The sequence below is a fragment of the Tachypleus tridentatus genome, chromosome 10 (assembly GCF_004210375.1).
Source record: "Tachypleus tridentatus isolate NWPU-2018 chromosome 10, ASM421037v1, whole genome shotgun sequence".
Classification (NCBI taxonomy): Eukaryota; Metazoa; Arthropoda; class Merostomata; order Xiphosura; family Limulidae; genus Tachypleus; species Tachypleus tridentatus.
Genome location: NC_134834.1, coordinates 122,398,343 through 122,418,246, shown reverse-complemented (window position 1 = coordinate 122,418,246; position 19,904 = coordinate 122,398,343). Strand labels below are relative to the sequence as shown.

At 33.8% G+C, this 19,904-nt stretch overlaps 1 protein-coding gene across 2 annotated transcripts in view; it reads right to left on the bottom strand.

The window, feature by feature from the left end:
- Positions 1-2,638: 2,638 nt before the first annotated feature.
- LOC143230224 (alpha-actinin-like) overlaps positions 2,639-19,904 on the bottom strand; it is a 70,955-nt gene continuing 53,689 nt past the window's right edge. For both annotated transcript variants that reach the window (XM_076463373.1, XM_076463374.1), the window contains exons 16-24: positions 19,541-19,618; positions 14,152-14,310; positions 13,320-13,404; positions 10,282-10,481; positions 9,076-9,129; positions 8,087-8,155; positions 6,975-7,133; positions 5,482-5,640; positions 2,639-4,807 (exon numbers count right to left, since the gene is read on the bottom strand). In XM_076463373.1, the coding sequence (XP_076319488.1) occupies positions 4,649-4,807; positions 5,482-5,640; positions 6,975-7,133; positions 8,087-8,155; positions 9,076-9,129; positions 10,282-10,481; positions 13,320-13,404; positions 14,152-14,310; positions 19,541-19,618 (1,122 nt within the window). In that variant the 3' untranslated portion in view covers positions 2,639-4,648. The remainder of the gene's footprint in view (positions 4,808-5,481; positions 5,641-6,974; positions 7,134-8,086; positions 8,156-9,075; positions 9,130-10,281; positions 10,482-13,319; positions 13,405-14,151; positions 14,311-19,540; positions 19,619-19,904) is intronic.

Genomic DNA, 19,904 nt, shown 5'->3' with positions numbered 1-19,904 from the left:
TAGGTTTATATGAAGACTTGGTTGTAACAGCGGATTTACATTTAAAAATTTTTGGTTATAATTCTGTTTAATTTTTTTGTTATAACTATAGGTCTGTATTGAAATCTTTAGCTATAATTGCAAGATTATATTGCTTCGTATGGCTTTGGGAAATAAAACCTAGAATTTATTGCTTTATGGCACAATAGAAATACTGATGTTCAACATAAGGTCTAGTGCTATCATAAATGCTGACATTTATTCATACAACAAAAAATTATTTGGTGATAAAACAGAGTTTTTGTGGTCTTACCATGAAGCAATACAAGCTCCACACTGAGGAAAATATATTGCATCTGTGTTATTACGGGAAACTAGTAGAATATGTCAAAACTGGACGACATATGTGGAATTTTGATATTTCAAGCCATGTTGTAAAACTATGGACAATCAAATTCATACTGTAAAAACTCTACGAAACTTTGTAAACGACATTTTTAATCCTCGCACTTTTAGGGACTTAAAATTTTATCTAACTGAATGGATAGTGCTACATGGAGGTGATTGTGAGAAAAAACTGTCTCAGGTACATCAGTGACAGACAAAATTTATCTTTTCCCACATTATATTATCAAAAAAAGTCTTGAGAAGTTCCCTTCCAATTTCCTGCAATCACTGACCATTTCAGAGGTGATTGCTACAAAAAGTTTGAGAACATTGGAAAAAGTTCATACAGTAAAATCTAACCCGGAAACTGCATAGGCGGAAATCTGTACAAGCTGGAAATGTCAACGTTTTGCACCATCATCTTAAGATTTATCTTATAAAAGGCAAAACCTGCGTAATGCGGACGGAAAACTATTTTTCACCTACCTCATCTGTCAACAAATAGGATTAGAACCCGAGTAAAGCAGAAAAAATGTTTTTGATTAAATATAAGTTCATTCGACTTGTAATTTGAGGGTCGCGGGTTCGAATCCCCGTCGCACCAAACATGCTTGCTCCTTTAGGCGAGGGGGTGTTATAATGTAATGGTCATTCCCACTATTCTTTGGTAAAAGAGTAACCCAAAAGTTGGCGGTGATGACAAGCTGCATTCTCTAGTTTTAAACTGATAAATTAGAGACGGCTAGTGCAGATAAACCTCGTGTAGCTTTGCGCGAAATTTAACAAACAAAACACATTTATTTTCTTTAAATATTAATAAATTCTCGGATATTTTGTTACAGTAAGTATTGGTTAAATATATTGTTCTTTTTTTCTGCCGTCAAATTCATGATTTGTAGAAACATATTTGTCTTTTAAGTGCAAAATTCTACAATAAGTAATTCTAACGAAAAAATAAATTCCTATCTTACCTAATTTTAAAATTCAGGGAAAATTTACCAAGGGTAATAGACAAAAGTGAAAATCCGCGCTGTTTCAAAAGTTTAAGGAAGAATCAGTTTCCTGTGGAATGGAAAGCGAATAATAAAGCATGGATGACAAGTGTTATATTAGATAAATTTTTGAACAAATTAAATAAAAGAATGGTACAAGAAAATAGTAATATTCTACTTTTCCTAGATAATGCAACTTGTCTCCCAAAAGTTCAACTTTCAAATGTTTGTTTGGTCTTCCTACCCCCATGTACAACATCAGTTTTACAGCCACTAGATAATGGAATTATACAGTGTATAAAATTGAAATACATAAAATTGATGCTTCAACATATTATTGCAAACATGGACGATTGTAAAGGAGCATCTGAAATGACCATGAGAATTAACGTGTTAGATGCAATCGCAATTTTAAGTCATTCAATCAAATGCATAATAAAGTGAGAAGTCGTTTGTTATGACGATTCTAGTGAAATCCAAACTCTGATTGATACAGGTGATTCTGTGAATGTGGAAAGTTTTGTGAACGTTGACAAGAATGTTTTAACAGAAACTGATTTAAAATCTATAATAGAATCACAAGATGGTAAGAGTGAGATTCAGAAGATGAACAAAATGGAAAAGATAGTGAGGAAATAGAAACTTCTACTTCATCCCAAGTGTTAAGTTATATTAACACTATCAAATTGTATGCAAAAATGAAGGGGGAAATTGAACTTCATTAAAGTCCACAGAAGTTGGTGTTCTCTTTTAACCACATGAGAAAGCCCATTAAAAAAACGAAACAGTTGAAACTGGACTCTTTCTTCAAATAAATTTGATAAAGATTTTGTGTACTAGTGTATATTTTGAATGTCTATTTTTGTTTTTATTTTAATAAATATAGCATAAACAGTATAATAAATTTATTCAGAAACAAACAAGTATAACGTTCCGCTCAAAAATTATATATAATTAAGGAAATGCATGTTCACTATGTCTAAGACTGAAAACCTTAAGATGGAACTTCTATTCTGTCCTGTGCATTTCCACCTTAGAGATTTTACTGTAATATGTTTAAAACTCTCCAGTAACCTTGTAGCCATGACTTGAATATATTACTGCACACAGTAAATAAATCAGTTTAGTAAAGTAGACATCTGAAATTTTACCTAAAAATGTAAGATACTTCATTCTACGAGTTTCTAATGTTTCTCACTCTTAGCAAAACACGTTGAAGCAACAAAAGATATAGCAGATAACATCACTTTCACCAAAAAATAACATTTCAAAGTCACAAGTGGTTTTAATTTATTTATTTTCACAGTAACAGACTTTAGTCAAGATTAAACAAAGACACATTTGAGACATAATTACATAAAAAATGTAAAGTGTTTCAAGACACCATTTGTTCAGCATCACACCACCACCACCACCACCACGGATAATGCCAGTTTATCAAAATTGCCTTAAAATGTATCAAATTTAATTTCAATAGTTATAACTGTGTTACCAAGTGAATGAGTCAACTTGTGAACTAATGTATCTCTGGTAACAAAACACACAACTTGTGATAACTGCTACACCTACCCAGTAAATGCATAACAAATTCAGTGTTAAAGTTCTTGAAAACTGTGAAACACATAATGTTACAAGTTTCACAAATGTTGAAAATCCTGGAGAAATTTATCATGTTTAAAGTAGCCTAATCAGTTTCCTTATAACTATTTACTTATAAATTATGTTTGCTTAACCAATAATAGAAAAAATTACTACAAAATTAATATTAAAAAATATCATACATTTTTGTTACTGAGAATAAACTGAAATCATTCTGAAATATTTATTTTACAATTTAGTAAAAAAACCCAGTAAATATCCTTTCTTCTATTACATTTGAACATTTTTGTTTGTTTACCATCTACTAATATTACAAGACATTACGATGGATTAATTACACATTTAGGACGAAAAAATACTGCTGTCAATCATACAAGTTATAAATCTATTTTGACTGCAGCTGAAGGTTTCTTTGTTGGGTACTCTCATGGTGAATCATGTATTTTTAACAGTTAATATTCCTTTATTAGGTTCTCATCCATAAATACCATGCAATTTATTTTGTTATCGCTTAAAGCAGCGTAAATATCTTATGTAAGTACAGTGTTTGTAAAGTACTATCCCAATACCTGAAGAATGTGTTATGACAAAGTAATACTTTGATATTCCTCAACAGCTATAATGATTGAAATGCATTTTCTTCATACCAATAATTTTGTATTTTTAACAAAAAAAATTTATCTTTAAGATTTCCTCTGTTTTTGGACTTGATTGACTTAAATCAAGGACAATTAAAAAAACACAATAGACCAGACCAAATCTTTGTTTTTTTGCTTAATAATATACATCTGTACACTGTTAATAAAGCCCTGTAGCAACATAAACAATGATTATGCATCTTAGAATCATAAATATTCACTATATCTTTAATATCACTATTTATTGTTCTTCAAAATAACTACGCACAATAAAGGCGTATACAAAACATTAAAAATCAGCTAAAAATAACATCAAATTGGTGTTGTCCATACAAGCTGAATGTGTTTTTTTTAGGGTAAGGGGGCATACACTTAACACTTACAGCAATCTTAAGATTGTCACTCTACAGTAATCTTACTAAAGCTGTAGAGCTTTACTCTAGCAGAGTAGATCTAATTATAAATGTAATAGTAATCTTACTCAAATACTTTCATTTTTGCACCTTTTTAGCATCCATGATTCTCCACCTGAAAATTGCAACTGTAGTAAATTTATATGAAAAAAATTTGATTAAAATGTGTCCATATTAGTTGACTTCATTAGCCTGAGGCTTCTTTGGCTCTTTACAAGTTATTAAAAAACATTTTGGCATAGAATGATGATCAAAGCTTAATACCAACATTTAATACAAGAAGCACCTTTTAAATTTATGTATAATTCAAATAATTATAGAGCTTGTGAAAAATCGAACAAATTAAATAGAAAGGTAGAAGCAAATTGTTAATAAAACACATTTTGTGCAAAAAAACTGTATGTCAATGATCAAGATAAAAAGACAATTTAGAAAAACATTTGAAATTAATAAACTACAAGAACATACACCACTTTAAAGTATGTTAAAATAGCACAAGCACCACTTAAGCCTACTTGTACACTCTAATGAGGTGCTATGTTCTCATGGTTTCTCAAAATCATCCAGTACGTTTTGAAGAGTAAAAGGCACATCCTGTAATTTGAACATTTTCTAAGGATGATCAATGATAGGTCACAGACTAGAGGTCACTCTCTCCATAGAGGGCAGTGGAGAAAGACATGTAGTCAAGAGCTCCAGGTTCTGCTCCTGACCCCCTGTAGGGCACCATCCTTTGAATACAGTACTCAGCTTGGTCTGGAGGAAGTTCTCTGCGAAGTTCATCTGCTGTTATGTATGGCTATAGTAGGTAAATAAATATAAATAAATACTTTGTGTTTCTACAGTATGACAAGAAAGCATTTACACTCGTGTATCTCAGAATGGCTAGTATGGGTATTAATACTTTTATTGATAAGTAGAGAACATTTCGACCTTGCGAGGTCATCTTCAGATTAACATACCAGTCATTCTGAGATATGTTTTTATTTCAAGTGGGTTTCTCATCAACAAGCACATACACTCACTACTCTCTAGAATACCAAGTATTCAATTTCATGTTTCATTAATCAGCTTTCAATAAACTGATGTATTCCATTACAAGCCAGAGAACAAATCTGACTTAGAAATAAACTCAACAACCATGGATATAATTTTTATTCTATAATTCGAAAAAAGTTCAAAATATTCTTGGTTTTAAAGGCAAGGACACTAGTATATTGTCCAATAAAGAACACCCATATTTTGTATAATTAAACAGGACAATTAATTTCATTATATAAATTACACTTTACAAAATATACTTAGTGCAAGAAAACAAGAGGAATTGTTTATAACTTGATTCTTTTATAATTAATGTTTAGTAAATCTATAGCTAAAAACAAAATGCTAAGTTCTGTAAAAACACAACTTCCTTGGGTGTTGACATGAACACAGCAAATAGTATTTATTTTTAACGTGTTTTCAACTTCATACCTTGTCTCCAGACAAGATTCTAAAGGAATCAATTATCTGCTCAGCTGTATCCGTATCAGTTTTCTCTCTGGTCATGAAGTCAAGGAAGGCATCAAACAGAACATAACCTGTGTTGTTTGGATCCACACTATTGAGAATCCTCTTGAATTCAGCATCTCCCTAATGTGTTACAAAACTAATGAAACCCAAAACTAACTCGCATAAGTTCATGTTAGTTTACACTATTTTATATTCATAGAACATGAAAATATGAGTTACTTAATTATAAGAACTGGATTCAAATAAGTAAACTGTCAGTTCATTTGTTCATGATTTAATGAAAATATTTTGAAGTATTTAAAAAGTATATGATTATATATACATACATAGATACGCTCATGCCCGCTCGTGTGTGTATACACACACACACACTGATATACTTGAATACTGTACATCAGTGATCTGTAAAACAAGGTACATTTTATATCCCACATTATAGCTTGTACCCTGGGGATTCTTTCAGTTGGTGCAGCATTATTTTATTTTTGTTTTTGGTTATAACAAACTATATATACACGCATATGCACAGCATTTACCTATATCACTGTATATATTTAACTGTATTACTATATATAATCTTTACTTTAATATAATATTCAAAACTTTCAAATCATAACTTTAAACATTTTGTACTACCATATGATGTAGCATTTAAGACAAACTATCGCATATGCAACCCTCTCTCCGAGATGAACTATCGCATATGCAACCCTCTCTCCGAGATGAACTATCGCATATGCAACCCTCTCTCCGAGATGAACTATCGCATATGCAACCCTCTCTCCGAGATGAACTATCGCATATGCAACCCTCTCTCCGAGATGAACTATCGCATATGCAACCTCTCTCCGAGATGAACTATCGCATATATCGCAACAACCTCTCTCGAGATGAACTATCGCATATGCAACCCTCTCTCCGAGATGAACTATCGCATATACAACACTCTCTCCGAGATGAACTATCGCATATACAACACTCTCTCCGAGATGAACTATCGCATATACAACACTCTCTCCGAGATGAACTATCGCATATACAACACTCTCTCCGAGATGAACTATCGCATATACAACACTCTCTCCGAGATGAACTATCGCATATACAACACTCTCTCCGAGATGAACTATCGCATATATAACACTCTCTCCGAGATGAACTATCGCATATATAACACTCTCTCCGAGATGAACTATCGCATATATAACACTCTCTCCGAGATGAACTATCGCATATATAACACTCTCTCCGAGATAAACTATCGCATATATAAACTACTGCATATGTGATTTAGCATTTTAATCAAACTACTGCAAAATCATTGATCTCTCTTACTGAATAGGTAGAGGTAAAGAATGTATCTGTTCTTACATAACTTAGATTTAAACCCATAATGGTTACATTAAGAGGAATGTCAGTAACATTCAGCTTGATATGATATAATCACGTTATACCTGTTTATCATTCCTTATGTTAAACCCTAGACTGACAAGACAAGATTTGAACTCCTCTGGTTGGAGATGTCCTGACTTGTTCTTATCAAAATGATTAAAGGAACTCCTACATTCAGTCAGCTGTTCCTGTGTAATTCCCTTCGAGTCACGCATCAAAATCTGCAAAAAACAAACTACACACTTGTCAGTGTTGTTAAAATTTAATATTTAAAAAAATGAGTCTTAATTACTTTGTTTCAATTTATAAAAACCTCAACACAAGAATGTTTTAACTGAATGATAGGGTAGAATTAAACAGGCTGTTTGTAACAGCTGTACAATCTTTCATAATTTCCATTAGGTATCTTTATTTGTTATCTGACAAAACCAATGTATCTCTCTTCAGTACAAACAATGACTGATTCACTTTTTTTAATGAATTCAAAAATAATATACTAAATTTTGAAACTATTTCTAAAATATATTTCTTTGAAAGATATTTAAGCATAAATATCTCTTTTTAACCATTTCATATTTGAAAGGTAAACCACATGATTTTAAAGTTATGATGTTTAATAAAATCATATTACTGATTTGGTCACTTATGAACTTCCAGTTCTATAAATAAACTATTCTGTCATAAATAGTAAAGTTTACAAAAACTTCTAGAAATAATCTAGTAGTACTGGAATTTAATTTAAAGAAAATATTAACACATATGTAACAACAGTCACATAAAAACAGCACAAAAACATTAGGAACTGAATATATAAAAAAAATATTATCATATATTGTCAGCCTACAAACCCTGATTATATTATGATATGCTAAGTATAAAAATTTGAGAAGTAAAATTCACTGATATAACTCTTTCATTAAATATTAAGTATTCAGAAAACAACTGAACTCTCACATTACCTACTTCAAGGCCTTAGCTCATTAAACGATACTTATTTATAACATATGAAATTCCAAATTTTTTTAGAACTGTTGGTTAACCAATCAAATGAGTTATCTAACAGAGACAGAATATTCCCTACATAATTAAATCTTAAAAAAAAATCACTTCTTCGTTTCCTACAATTTTGTTAATGAAGCTGAAGTTTTATTCTGTGATGCATGTCAACACTTGCCTGATTCTCCACTTCATTGATGTTTCGGTGAATAGAAGTTAAAAGTTGCTCCCAACCAACACGTAATGTCTAGATTTGGATTCAAAAATTATAAATGTTCTTTACTGTTGTATAGTAACACATAACTATTTCACTGCAGCTACCAATAAGTTTACTAATGTCATGGTGATATTTATCTTGTATTCTACAACATGTTTGAAATTCACCTCGGTACCCAATAAAATATTTTCAAATTCGTGAAACAATTTCACATCTTTGGTACTAGAATGCCATGGATTTTGAATTCATCATACTTGTCCTAAGACCCTAACATTAGGCCTATTACACTTTAACACTTCATTATTTAGTGTCTTAGAGTTTCCCAAAAATTAGAAAATGCTATTGTAGTATCTCAAGCACACTGTATTCACACCATATCCATTACTGATAACATATGTTACTTAATACAGATCTCATTAGACTAGCTAAAACATAGTAGTGGTTTGAATAATATCTACATAAGTCATTTATTACAATAACAATTGTTATGGTGAGAACACATTTCTCTAAGCTGGTGAAACGTGATTACAATTAATTACACTTGTCATAAGATACTGTAGAGTTAAAAACAACAAGAATATTGTACTTTATAACAAGAAACATGAAAAGGCTAATAAAGTCTTATGATAAGTGTAATTACAATCATATTTGCAAGCTTGGAAAAATGCATTTAAACTATAACAATTATTGATATTTATTAGGATATGACTGATCTAACTAGAATTACCAGGTGTAGTAACACAGACTGTAGTAACACAATGTAACAAAGCTGAGAAAGGTGTAGTAATGCAGACAGAACAAAGTAACAAGATTTAAAACAAGGTATCACATGAGTACTATTATAAACCAACACTTTATACTGTTGTGTGTTACTACTGCTCCATAGTACAGTGAGAAAAATTGTGTCAGTACCTACATTTAATTGAAAATATGTTTAAAATTACAATTACCTCCATTGAATACTGAGTGTAGCTGTTTTCAAAAATCATGGCTTCTTGAACGTCCTGTGGAAAGAAAAGCAGGTATTCTCAGTACAAACAAAAATATTTTCTTAAAAGATATTTATTCCTAAAATACATTTTTGGATCAAAAATTAAAACAACACAACTGATTGTGTAGACACACCTTGACATAAGTGTTGTTCCTGGTATGTCTGACTAAAATGTACAAAACAAATACTGCTCCATAATTTGTGGATCTATATAAAATAACTGTTAACATTTGTGCATTTCATGAACAAAACAAAAGAAAGAAAACAACTATTTGTTCTTTAAGCAATTTATCTGGTAATCATTCTACAGTTCATTATCATATATACAGTAACCGTAACACAACTTCATTGACATGGTAATGATTCTATAGTTCATGATTCTATAGTAATCATTATATCTATAGTAATCATCATCTATAGTTCATGATTTCTATAGTAATGATTCTATAGTTCATTACCATGTACACAGTAACCGTAACACAACTTCATCGACATGGTAATGATTCTATAGTTCATTACGGTTACTGTATAATGATTCTATAGTTCATTACCATGTACACAGTAACCGTAACACAACTTCATTGACATGGTAATGATTCTATAGTTCATTACCATGTACACAGTAACCGTAACACAACTTCATCGACATGGTAATGATTCTATAGTTCATTACCATGTACACAGTAACCGTAACACAACTTCATCGACATGGTAATGATTCTATAGTTCATTACCATGTACACAGTAACCGTAACACAACTTCATCGACATGGTAATGAACACAACTTCATCGACATGGTAATGATTCTATAGTTCATTACCATGTACACAGTAACCGTAACACAACTTCATTGACATTGAAATGATTCTATAGTTCATTACCATGTACAAAGTAACCGTAACACAACTTCACTGACATTGTAATGATTCTATAGTTCATTACCATACATACAGTAGCTGTAACACAACTCTACTGACATGGTAAGGATTCTATAGTTCATTATCATATATACAGTAACCGTAACACAACATGATTTACGTGGTAATGATTCTATAGTTCCTTATATATACAGTAACTGTAACACAACATGAATTACACGGTAATGATTTGGATTGTTCTGTCCATTATATGTATACTTTCTGATCTTCACTTCACATAACCCACCTGGTGGCATTTCTCCAGTTCATCCATATGTGGCTGATACTGTATAGCTTCATGCTCGAGTTCTCTGAGTTTTCCAAGCTGATCCTCCAGTGTACCTTGCATTCCCATTCCCAGAGCAGCCACACTATCCATCTGACTTTCAATCCACGGTCCCACCACATTCGCTCTTTCTGCAAACTTGCATCGTAGCCTTTCATTAGCTTTGAAAAAATTAAACAAAACTCGTTCTTGTGTGTTTTGACTGCTCAGAACACATGGTCTTGAATATGAATATATTCTTTTGGAATATGACTTCTCACAATTACATTCTATAGTTTAAGTTTTATTATTACCAAGTTTGTAAAACTTTTTCTTCAATTAAAAGAACCTAATGTTCATTGTCTTCATATTCCTCAGTTAAAACAACAAATCATACTTTTAACTCCTGTATCTCAGCCATGACTAAAAACACAGACAAACAAATCACAACTAACTCCTGTATCTCAGCCATGACTAAAAACACAGACAAACAAATCACAACTAACTCCTGTATCTCAGCCATGACTAAAAACACAGACAAACAAATCACAACTAACTCCTGTATCTCAGCCATGACTAAAAACACAGACAAACAAATCACAACTAACTCCTGTATCTCAGCCATGACTAAAAACACAGACAAACAAATCACAACTAACTCCTGTATCTCAGCCATGACTAAAAAAACTAACACAGACAAACAAATCACAACTAACTCCTGTATCTCAGCCATGACTAAAAAAACACAGACACAGACAAACAAATCACAACTAACTCCTGTATCTCAGCCATGACTAAAAACACAGACAAACAAATCACAACTAACTCCTGTATCTCAGCCATGACTAAAAACACAGACAAACAAATCACAACTAACTCCTGTATCTCAGCCATGACTAAAACACAGACAAACAAATCACAACTAACTCCTGTATCTCAGCCATGACTAAAGACACAGACAAACAAATCACAACTAACTCCTGTATCACATCCATGACTAAAGACACAGACAAACAAATCACAACTAACTCCTGTATCTCAGCCATGACTAAAGACAAACAAATCACAACTAACTCCTGTATCTCAGCCATGACTAAAGACAAACAAATCACAACTAACTCCTGTATCACATCCATGACTAAAGACACAAACAAATCACAACTAACTCCTGTATCACATCCATGACTAAAGACACAAACAAATCAAACAAATCCACTAACTCACAACTAACTCCTGTATCACATCCATGACTAAAGACACAAACAAATCACAAACTCCTGTATCACATCCATGACTAAAGACACAAACAAATCACAACTAACTCCTGTATCACATCCATGACTAAAGACACAAACAAATCACAACTAACTCCTGTATCACATCCATGACTAAAGACACAAACAAATCACAACTAACTCCTGTATCACATCCATGACTAAAGACACAAACAAATCACAACTAACTCCTGTATCACATCCATGACTAAAGACACAAACAAATCACAACTAACTCCTGTATCACATCCATGACTAAAGACACAAACAAATCACAACTAACTCCTGTATCACATCCATGACTAAAGACACAAACAAATCACAACTAACTCCTGTATCACATCCATGACTAAAGACACAAACAAATCACAACTAACTCCTGTATCTTAGCCATGACTAAAGACACAAACAAATCACAACTAACTCCTGTATCACATCCATAACTAAAGACACAAACAAATCACAACTAACTCCTGTATCTTAGCCATGACTAAAGACACAAACAAATAACTAACTCCTGTATCTTAGCCATAACTAAAAATATGGGCATGTATATGTTTAGTGCACGTGAACTTACTCAAGCTGCTTTACATACCTTGATCTTATTTGGATTACCTTTAACAAATAAGAGATCATGGAATACTTTATTTGCTGTCTTATTTGGATTACCTTTAATGAATAAGAGATCATGGAATACTTTATTTGCTGAAAAGCAGTTCGAATTTGGTAGCTTTTATTTTTATAATGTATCTGTGATAAAATCTTGTATAAAATTCTAATTTTATTTAATAATTAAGTTATCTCTAACAACAAAATTACTTAAACTATAAAATGTCATTTTGAGAAAGACCTATTTCTGTGTGGACACTTTTCACAAATAACTTGCATTTATTTGCTGTTTCTTCAGTGGTTCTATATATATTAAGAACACAGACACAGCTCATTCTTAACTTTCCCACCCTCCAGATTTCCTGTCATCACTGGACTAGGTACACATTTACAGTTTTAGCTCAGCATGAAAAGTTTCATGATCTCCACAGAGAATTTAAGAAATATTCAAGGTTAACCTGTTCACGTACACTAACCCTTACAGGTTATTTCTTGAAATACTACTACAATTGTCCCTGCTTTTTTAAATATATTTAATATTAATCAATTTTACAATGATTTGTAGATGTTTAACACTGTTATCTCTTACAGAGTCAATTAAAAATATTTTAATTTGTCAACAGTTTGCTTTGTTTTGAATTTCACTCAACTCTACAAGAGGGCTAACAGTACTAGCTGTTCATTATTTAGCAGTGAGACCAGATGGAAGGCAGCTACTCATCACTACCCACCACCAACTCTTAGGCTATTCGTTTAACAATAAATAGTAGGATTGACAGAACATTATAATGCCTCCATGGCCGAGAAAGCAAGCATGTCGGGGTGACAGGTATTCAAACCCACAACCCTCACATTGCGAGTTAAGTCACCTAACTACCAGGCCACACCAGACCTAATAGTTTGGTAAAACGTTTAAATGACTACTACCAAGTATTAAGAATCACTCTGCCTAAACTGTAGATTATACTGAAATATTTTCATATTAATTTTGTCTTCCTTTCATAACGTTTATTGTCATACTAATGTCTTAAAAATTTTCTTATTAAATACTTCAAGTTAAACAGAAATCAGTCTGTCAGTTAGGTTAATCCACTTATTACTTTACTAATAGAGTTAAATATTTAGTAAAATGGATACACTGCTGGCGTAACAACTCAGTTTCAAGGACTTGATCCCGCTGTGGCACCAATTCTCTTACTTCAGACCATTTCTGTATTAAGTCCTGGAGTAAATATAAAAAACAAATAAAAGTTTTGACACAAAATCATTAAACTACATTCTAAGTTTGTTAATTTAAACTTATAAACTTAAGAAAACCAGCTTGACTTGAAATTTAAATAGATACACTCAAAAGATTTAATTTAGTTAATGAGATGTTTGGTTAATTTCCAAAACATAATATTATAAGCATAGCTTGTGCTATAAAAATCTTTGGGGGGGGATTATCAAACACTTTAGTTCTGTTTTAACTTACATCTCTATTAACTTGAATTTTCTGGAATAAAGGGAAGTTAAAAAGACCCAAGAGGAGAGCTGGTTAGCTAGTCACCACACAACATATAGAATATTAAAAATTATATTCTGTTTAAAGAGGACATACAGTTCCTCAAGAGGAGAACTGGTTAGCTAGTTGCCACACAATAGACAGAACATTAAAAAATATGTTCTGTTTAAAGAGGACGTACAGTTTCTCAAAAGAACAGTTGGTTAGCTGGTCATCGCAAGACAGATAGAACATCAACAAATTATATTCTGTTTTAAGAGGACATACAATTCCTTGAGAGAAGAGCTGGATAGCTTGTTCCCACATTACATATTAAAAAGGTTTATTTTCTCATAGGTAAAATGAGCCTAAGATTCCACAATAGGTGCTACTTAAGAACAACAATTGAAGCAAATTCTTTAACCCCACAATTTCTTTAACTATAATGTTTATTTAAGGTAAACAGACTTTAAACGATAATCTTACAGCAGCAGTTAATGTAGTGTATGGATTATCAACACCACCAGGAACCTGGTTCTTGTTAGCTGTGTTCTCCACTTCTTTCGTCAGTCCTACTAAGGACTGAAATTCTTTATCTGCATCTCCAAGAGTCTGCTTGAACTGCCTGTGGGCATCTAGCAAGCCCTAATTGTAAAATGAGATATCAGATTACTTAATAGTTAATAACAAGAAATAAGAAACATGAGATGTTTTGAGAAGAGAAAGAGGAAATATTGCCTTACTAAGAATTATTCTTAAAATATAATTAATCTTTAGAATTTATTGTGATGCCCTATATCATACAAGCTGTGATAGAAAACTACTAGCAAGGTTTTCAAGTATTCTTTTAAATATTCAAAGGCAGTGAATGAATGTCAAAGCCTCACATTCTAACTCAATATTTTCATATACTTGTTTGTTTCATACAACTAAGATTGAGGAGGAAGGTATGTAGATATTCAATGTTTATTGGCACAAAGCTACAAGGCTATCTGTGCCAGACAAGATGTGGTACAGTATAGGTATAGGGCAATTAAGGTAAAATTAAAATATGTAAAATTAGGAACTGCCAGGAAGACTGAAGCAAGAAGTACACCCTTGCTGATAGTCACCTGAAGTTGACCTTTCCCATCCTGGGTTCAGTTCAGAAAAAAACTAAAAACTAAAATGTGTAAAATTAAGACTTGCCAGAAAGACTGAAGCATCAAGATCAAATTTGCAGTCACCTGAAGTTGGCCTTTCCAGTACTGGGTTCAAGTCAAAATAAAAATTGAAATGTGTAAAAGAAATTGTGTTAAAACACTATATAGTCAGATAAAAAACCTTACATTAAGTATAAAAGACCAATGGCTCTTAAAAATGTAAAAACATGAGTGAGATGGGCAGTATCACCTACAACATGGGCCAAAGTCAAGGGTAAACCCACCTTACAAATATCTTTAAAATGGTGTCATTGTTCTAGGTTGTAATGAAGGCATGATAATAAAATGTGGATGATTGTGATCTGAGTGCCACATAGACCATACACTGGTGCAGCAGTTGCAGATAAAAGGAAGTGGTGGGTTAAAAACTGACCAATGCATAGCCTTACCAAAACAACCTCCTCTCTTCAATCCTTACAAGAGGACCAAAGACCAAGAGAAGGTTTGATTTGAAAAAGTTTGTTATTGTGTTGCTCATTCCAGGTTGCCTGCCATCTGGTGTACAGTCTGGATTTGATAACTGGACCATAGTCCATGTATGGAATGGGTACTGAGATGATACATTCAGAACAGACAAACTTTGCTGCTCTGTCAGCCAGCTCATTCCCACAAATACCAACATGACCTGGTATCCAAAAGAATTGGACAGAGACAGATGAAAGAGAAAGATGGGCCAGTTTGTTTACAATATTGATAAGAGGGTGGTGACTAACATGGAATGATTCCAGGGCTAATAGACAGCTGAGTGAGTCCATACATATTGTACAATTTGTATATTACATTATTTCAACATGTTTTAGGGCAAGAGAGATGACATACAATTTGGCAGTGAAAACAGAAACTGTAAGGGGGAGTCTGTGTGCCACAATCAAACTGTAACAAACCATGGCTGAGCCCACTGAGTCACCCAATCTGGAATCATCTGTATATATATATAGGAATGGATGGATCATATGAAAGATGTTCAGCAAAGAAATAGCGATATTTCCAATCGTGTGTATCTGCTTTCCTCAGATGACTCAAAGATAGGTTACAATTGGGGACTTTAATTTGCCATAGTGGAATAGGCTGATTTGAAGAAATTGCAATGTTATTCAAGGATAAATCCAATTCTTCTAATTGTGCCTGAATACGGAGACTAAAAGTAACAATGGCAGAATTTCTGTTATTAAAAAGTGTGGTTCATTGTGGTTGGAAAACACAACTCCAGATAGGATGCTGTGGTAAGGATCGAAGTTTGGAAACATACATTAGAGACAGTTGTAAACGGTGAATATATAGAGGGGGTTCATGAGATTCCACATACAGACTTTGCACAGAAGTATGAAAAGCTCCAATGCAAAGCCAAAGCCCCTGGTGATGGACAGGATCCAATATTTTATGTGCTGAGGTTATGGAAGAACCATAAACCACAGACCCATAGGCAAGTTTGGATCAGACGAGGGCACAATAAATTTTGAGCATGGAGTATCGATCTACTCCCCAAGAATTAGGAGAGAGAACATGGAAAATGTTCAATGCTTATAAACATTTGATATGAAGTTGCTTGATGTGCGATATAAAATTTAATTTACAATCAAATATAAGACCTAAGAACTTTGCCTCAGGGACGACAGGAAGTACATCATCATCAAGATAAAGTTCTGAATCTAGGTGGATTCCCCATTTGCAGCAGAAATGTATACAAACTGTTTTAGAGGGGGAAAGTTTAAAACTATTTGCTGTGGTCCACTTCAGTATCTGATTGATTGGAGTTTGAAGCTGCTGTTCAATAAACCTCATGTTTGATGATTGACATGAAATGTGAAAGTCATCAACAAAAAGACTGTTTACAACTGTAGGGGGTAGCTGTTCACTGATGGCATTAATCTTTATAATGAAAAGTGTGACACTCGGAATACATCCCTGAGGGACTCCAAGTTCCTGTGGGAAAAAAATGAGAAAGTGTTGAGCCCAGATAGACTTGGAATCAGCGCTTCATTGAGAATTGCTGGATGAAAAGGGGTAACTTTCCACACAATCCTTATGAGTGAAGGTCTCGTAAGATGCCATATCTCCATATTGTATTGTAAGCTTCTTCTAAATAAAAAAAGCAGTAACAAGATGTTGCCTTAAAAAGGTTTCTCTGATTGATGTTTCAAGGTGAATTAAGTGGTCTATCATGGAGAGTTGTCTTCTGAACCCACATAGAGTAGATGAGAGGAGGTTGTTTGATTGACAAAACCAAACAAGGCAGACATTGATTATCCTCTCCAAGATCTTACTGAGACAACTTGTCAAAGTAATGAGACAGTAATTCAAAGGAATCGTTGGATCTTTCCCAGGTTTCAGAATAGGGAGTATGATAGCCAAGCATCTGGATAGACATTTTCCTACCATATCCAATTAAATACAGTTAGGAGAATAGTGAGATAGTTCTGAAAGAGGCAGTGTAACATCTCACAATGTATATTATCAGGTCCAACTGATACATTGCCAGACTGATGAATAACAAGCTAGAGTTCCATCAGGGTAAGAGGGCAATTGTAGTCATAGGAATGGTCAGTTGAAAAGGAAAGAGGCAGATGCTCTGTCTGTGTTTTAATGGCTAAAAAGGAAGGGGATAAGTTTGAAGAGCTAGATACATGAGAGAAGAAATCCCTAAGAGTATTGGCAATGCTCTGTGCATCTGCAACTTCATGGCCATCAGGTATTAAGATAGAGAGGGGGGCAGAAGTATATCTTCCACTCAACCTCCAAATCTTATCCCATATAACTTTTGTGCCAGTGGTTGAAGAAATGCTGGAGGTGTATTTAATCCAAGATTCCTTCTGGCTTTGACGTATAACTTGCAGAGCGTGTGCACAGACTTGCTGAAATGCAATGCAGTTTGAGAGCGTGGGGTATCTTTGAAATTTATCCCAAGCATGCTTCTGAGTTTTCCGTGTTATAGAACAGGCAGAATTCCACCAAGGGCAGGGATGCTGTGGGGAACATTGAGGTTTTAGGGATGCATTGAGTAGCAGATTGTATAACACTGTTGATTACTGCTGCTATACAATCATCTGTTGATGATTTACATAAGATAGCAGGATCAAGTTCCAAGAGATTAGAAGGCCAGTTGGTCTGGACCAACTTGCACCGAGGTACATGGGTTGGGTGGTACTGATCACGGCCAATCTCTCATAAGATGATAGGAAAATGACCACTACCTTGTGAATTAATGCCAACCTCCCAGAAAAAGTGAGTGAGTAGTGAAGGGGAACAGACAGAAAGATCTATAGCTGTAAATGACTGACTAGGTGCATGAAAATATGTGTAAGAGCCAGTACTGAATAGAACCAGGTTGTGGTTCAAGAGCATATGCTCTATGGCACACCCTCTCATATCAATACAGGAGCCACCCCAGAGAGGATTATGCCCATTGAAATCTCCCAAGATTAAAAAGGGGGTAGGTAGTTGCTCAATGAGGGTATCGAAGTCTGATTGATTATAATGCATTTCAGGTGTAAGGTATAGAGAACAAATAGTACAACCCAAGGAGACACAGATGGCTACTGCCTCCAAGGGTGTGGTCAATGACAGGGACTGGGTGGGCACATGCTGATCAACCAACAAAGCAACTCCCCCATGTCCCCGTCCTACACATAGGCTGTCGTTCTGGTATAATGAATAGTGGTGGATAGTAACTGTATTTGTAGGCTGTAGAAATGCTTCCTGCAAAGAAAGACATGGGATGATAAAAGTCAATCAGATCTTTGATGTCAGTCACATTTAATTGGAAACCTCGACAGTTCCATTGGATTAGTGTGGCCATGTGTAATTATTTCAGAGGAGAAGATGGTTGAGAGTCCTTCTGCTTATGACTTTTTTTTCTGTATTGGATGTGGGTCTATTGCCCTCCATGTATCCTGCTCTAGCTTGAATGGTTGGGTCTAAATTTATCAGTACACGTACTAATGATTGAGGGTGCAAATGAGTTGTTTGTTTAATTTTTTGGGTATCGAGAGACGGAGACCCTATGGAAACATCTTGACTTGAAGAAGAAAGTTGATTGAGGGTGCAGACGAGTTGTTTGTTTAATTTTTTGGGTATTGAGAGCGGGAGACCCTATGGAAACATCTTGACTTGAAGAAGGTGAAGTTGATTGAGGGTGCAGATGAGTTGTTTGTTTAATTTTTTGGGTATCAAGAGAGGAAGACCCTATGGAAACATCTTGACTTGAAGAAGGTGAAGTTCGGCAATGACTGGAAGGTGTGGCCAAAACAGAGATGGAAGGAGACACTGATTCATGAACTGTGTTGATTTTGGGAAGTGTTTCATTAAGATATGCTGGTGAAGATTGTGCAGGGGATAGGGTAAGGTCTGTTTGGACTCCTACTGTAGTAGTAGAACCGGTTACAGCAGCATAAGTTCTGGTTGGAATAGGTAATAATTTTCGAGCCTCTGTGATTGTTAACTGTCTTGAGACATTGTACTTCTTGTCCTTCTACCCATTTAGCTTTAGGAGTTAATCAGATATTCTTTGGTTCAACTAATTACGGTTTTGTTTTTATTTCTTCATTAAATTAAATACAAACTACTGGTTTTTCTGCAAATCAAAAATAAAATTAAAATGAAAAACACAAAGTTCAAATATTTTAGAACAATTTCTACCTGAAGGACAACCTTAAATTAACAGTGGTAACTTTTACCTGGATCTCATCCATCGTGTGAACAATGAACATGTCGACCAAATCTTCTCGTGCACCATCTAACCAATTGTTGAAGGGCTATAGAGGGAGAAAAAAAGACAAGAATTAAGAGTAAAATAATTGAATAATTATGATTAAAAGTTTTTAGAATCTCATTACAAAATTCAACAGGTACAAGTTTCATCCAATGCAATAAAGTTGAATGTAAGCCACCATTTATTTTAGGACATGGCATGGTTAGAAACATGTATATCATATGTGGTTTGTTTTGCTTTGAATTTCACACAAAGCTGCACGAGCGCTATCTGTTCTAACTGTCCCTAACTTAACAGTGATAAACTAGGGGGAAAGAAATTAGTCAGTG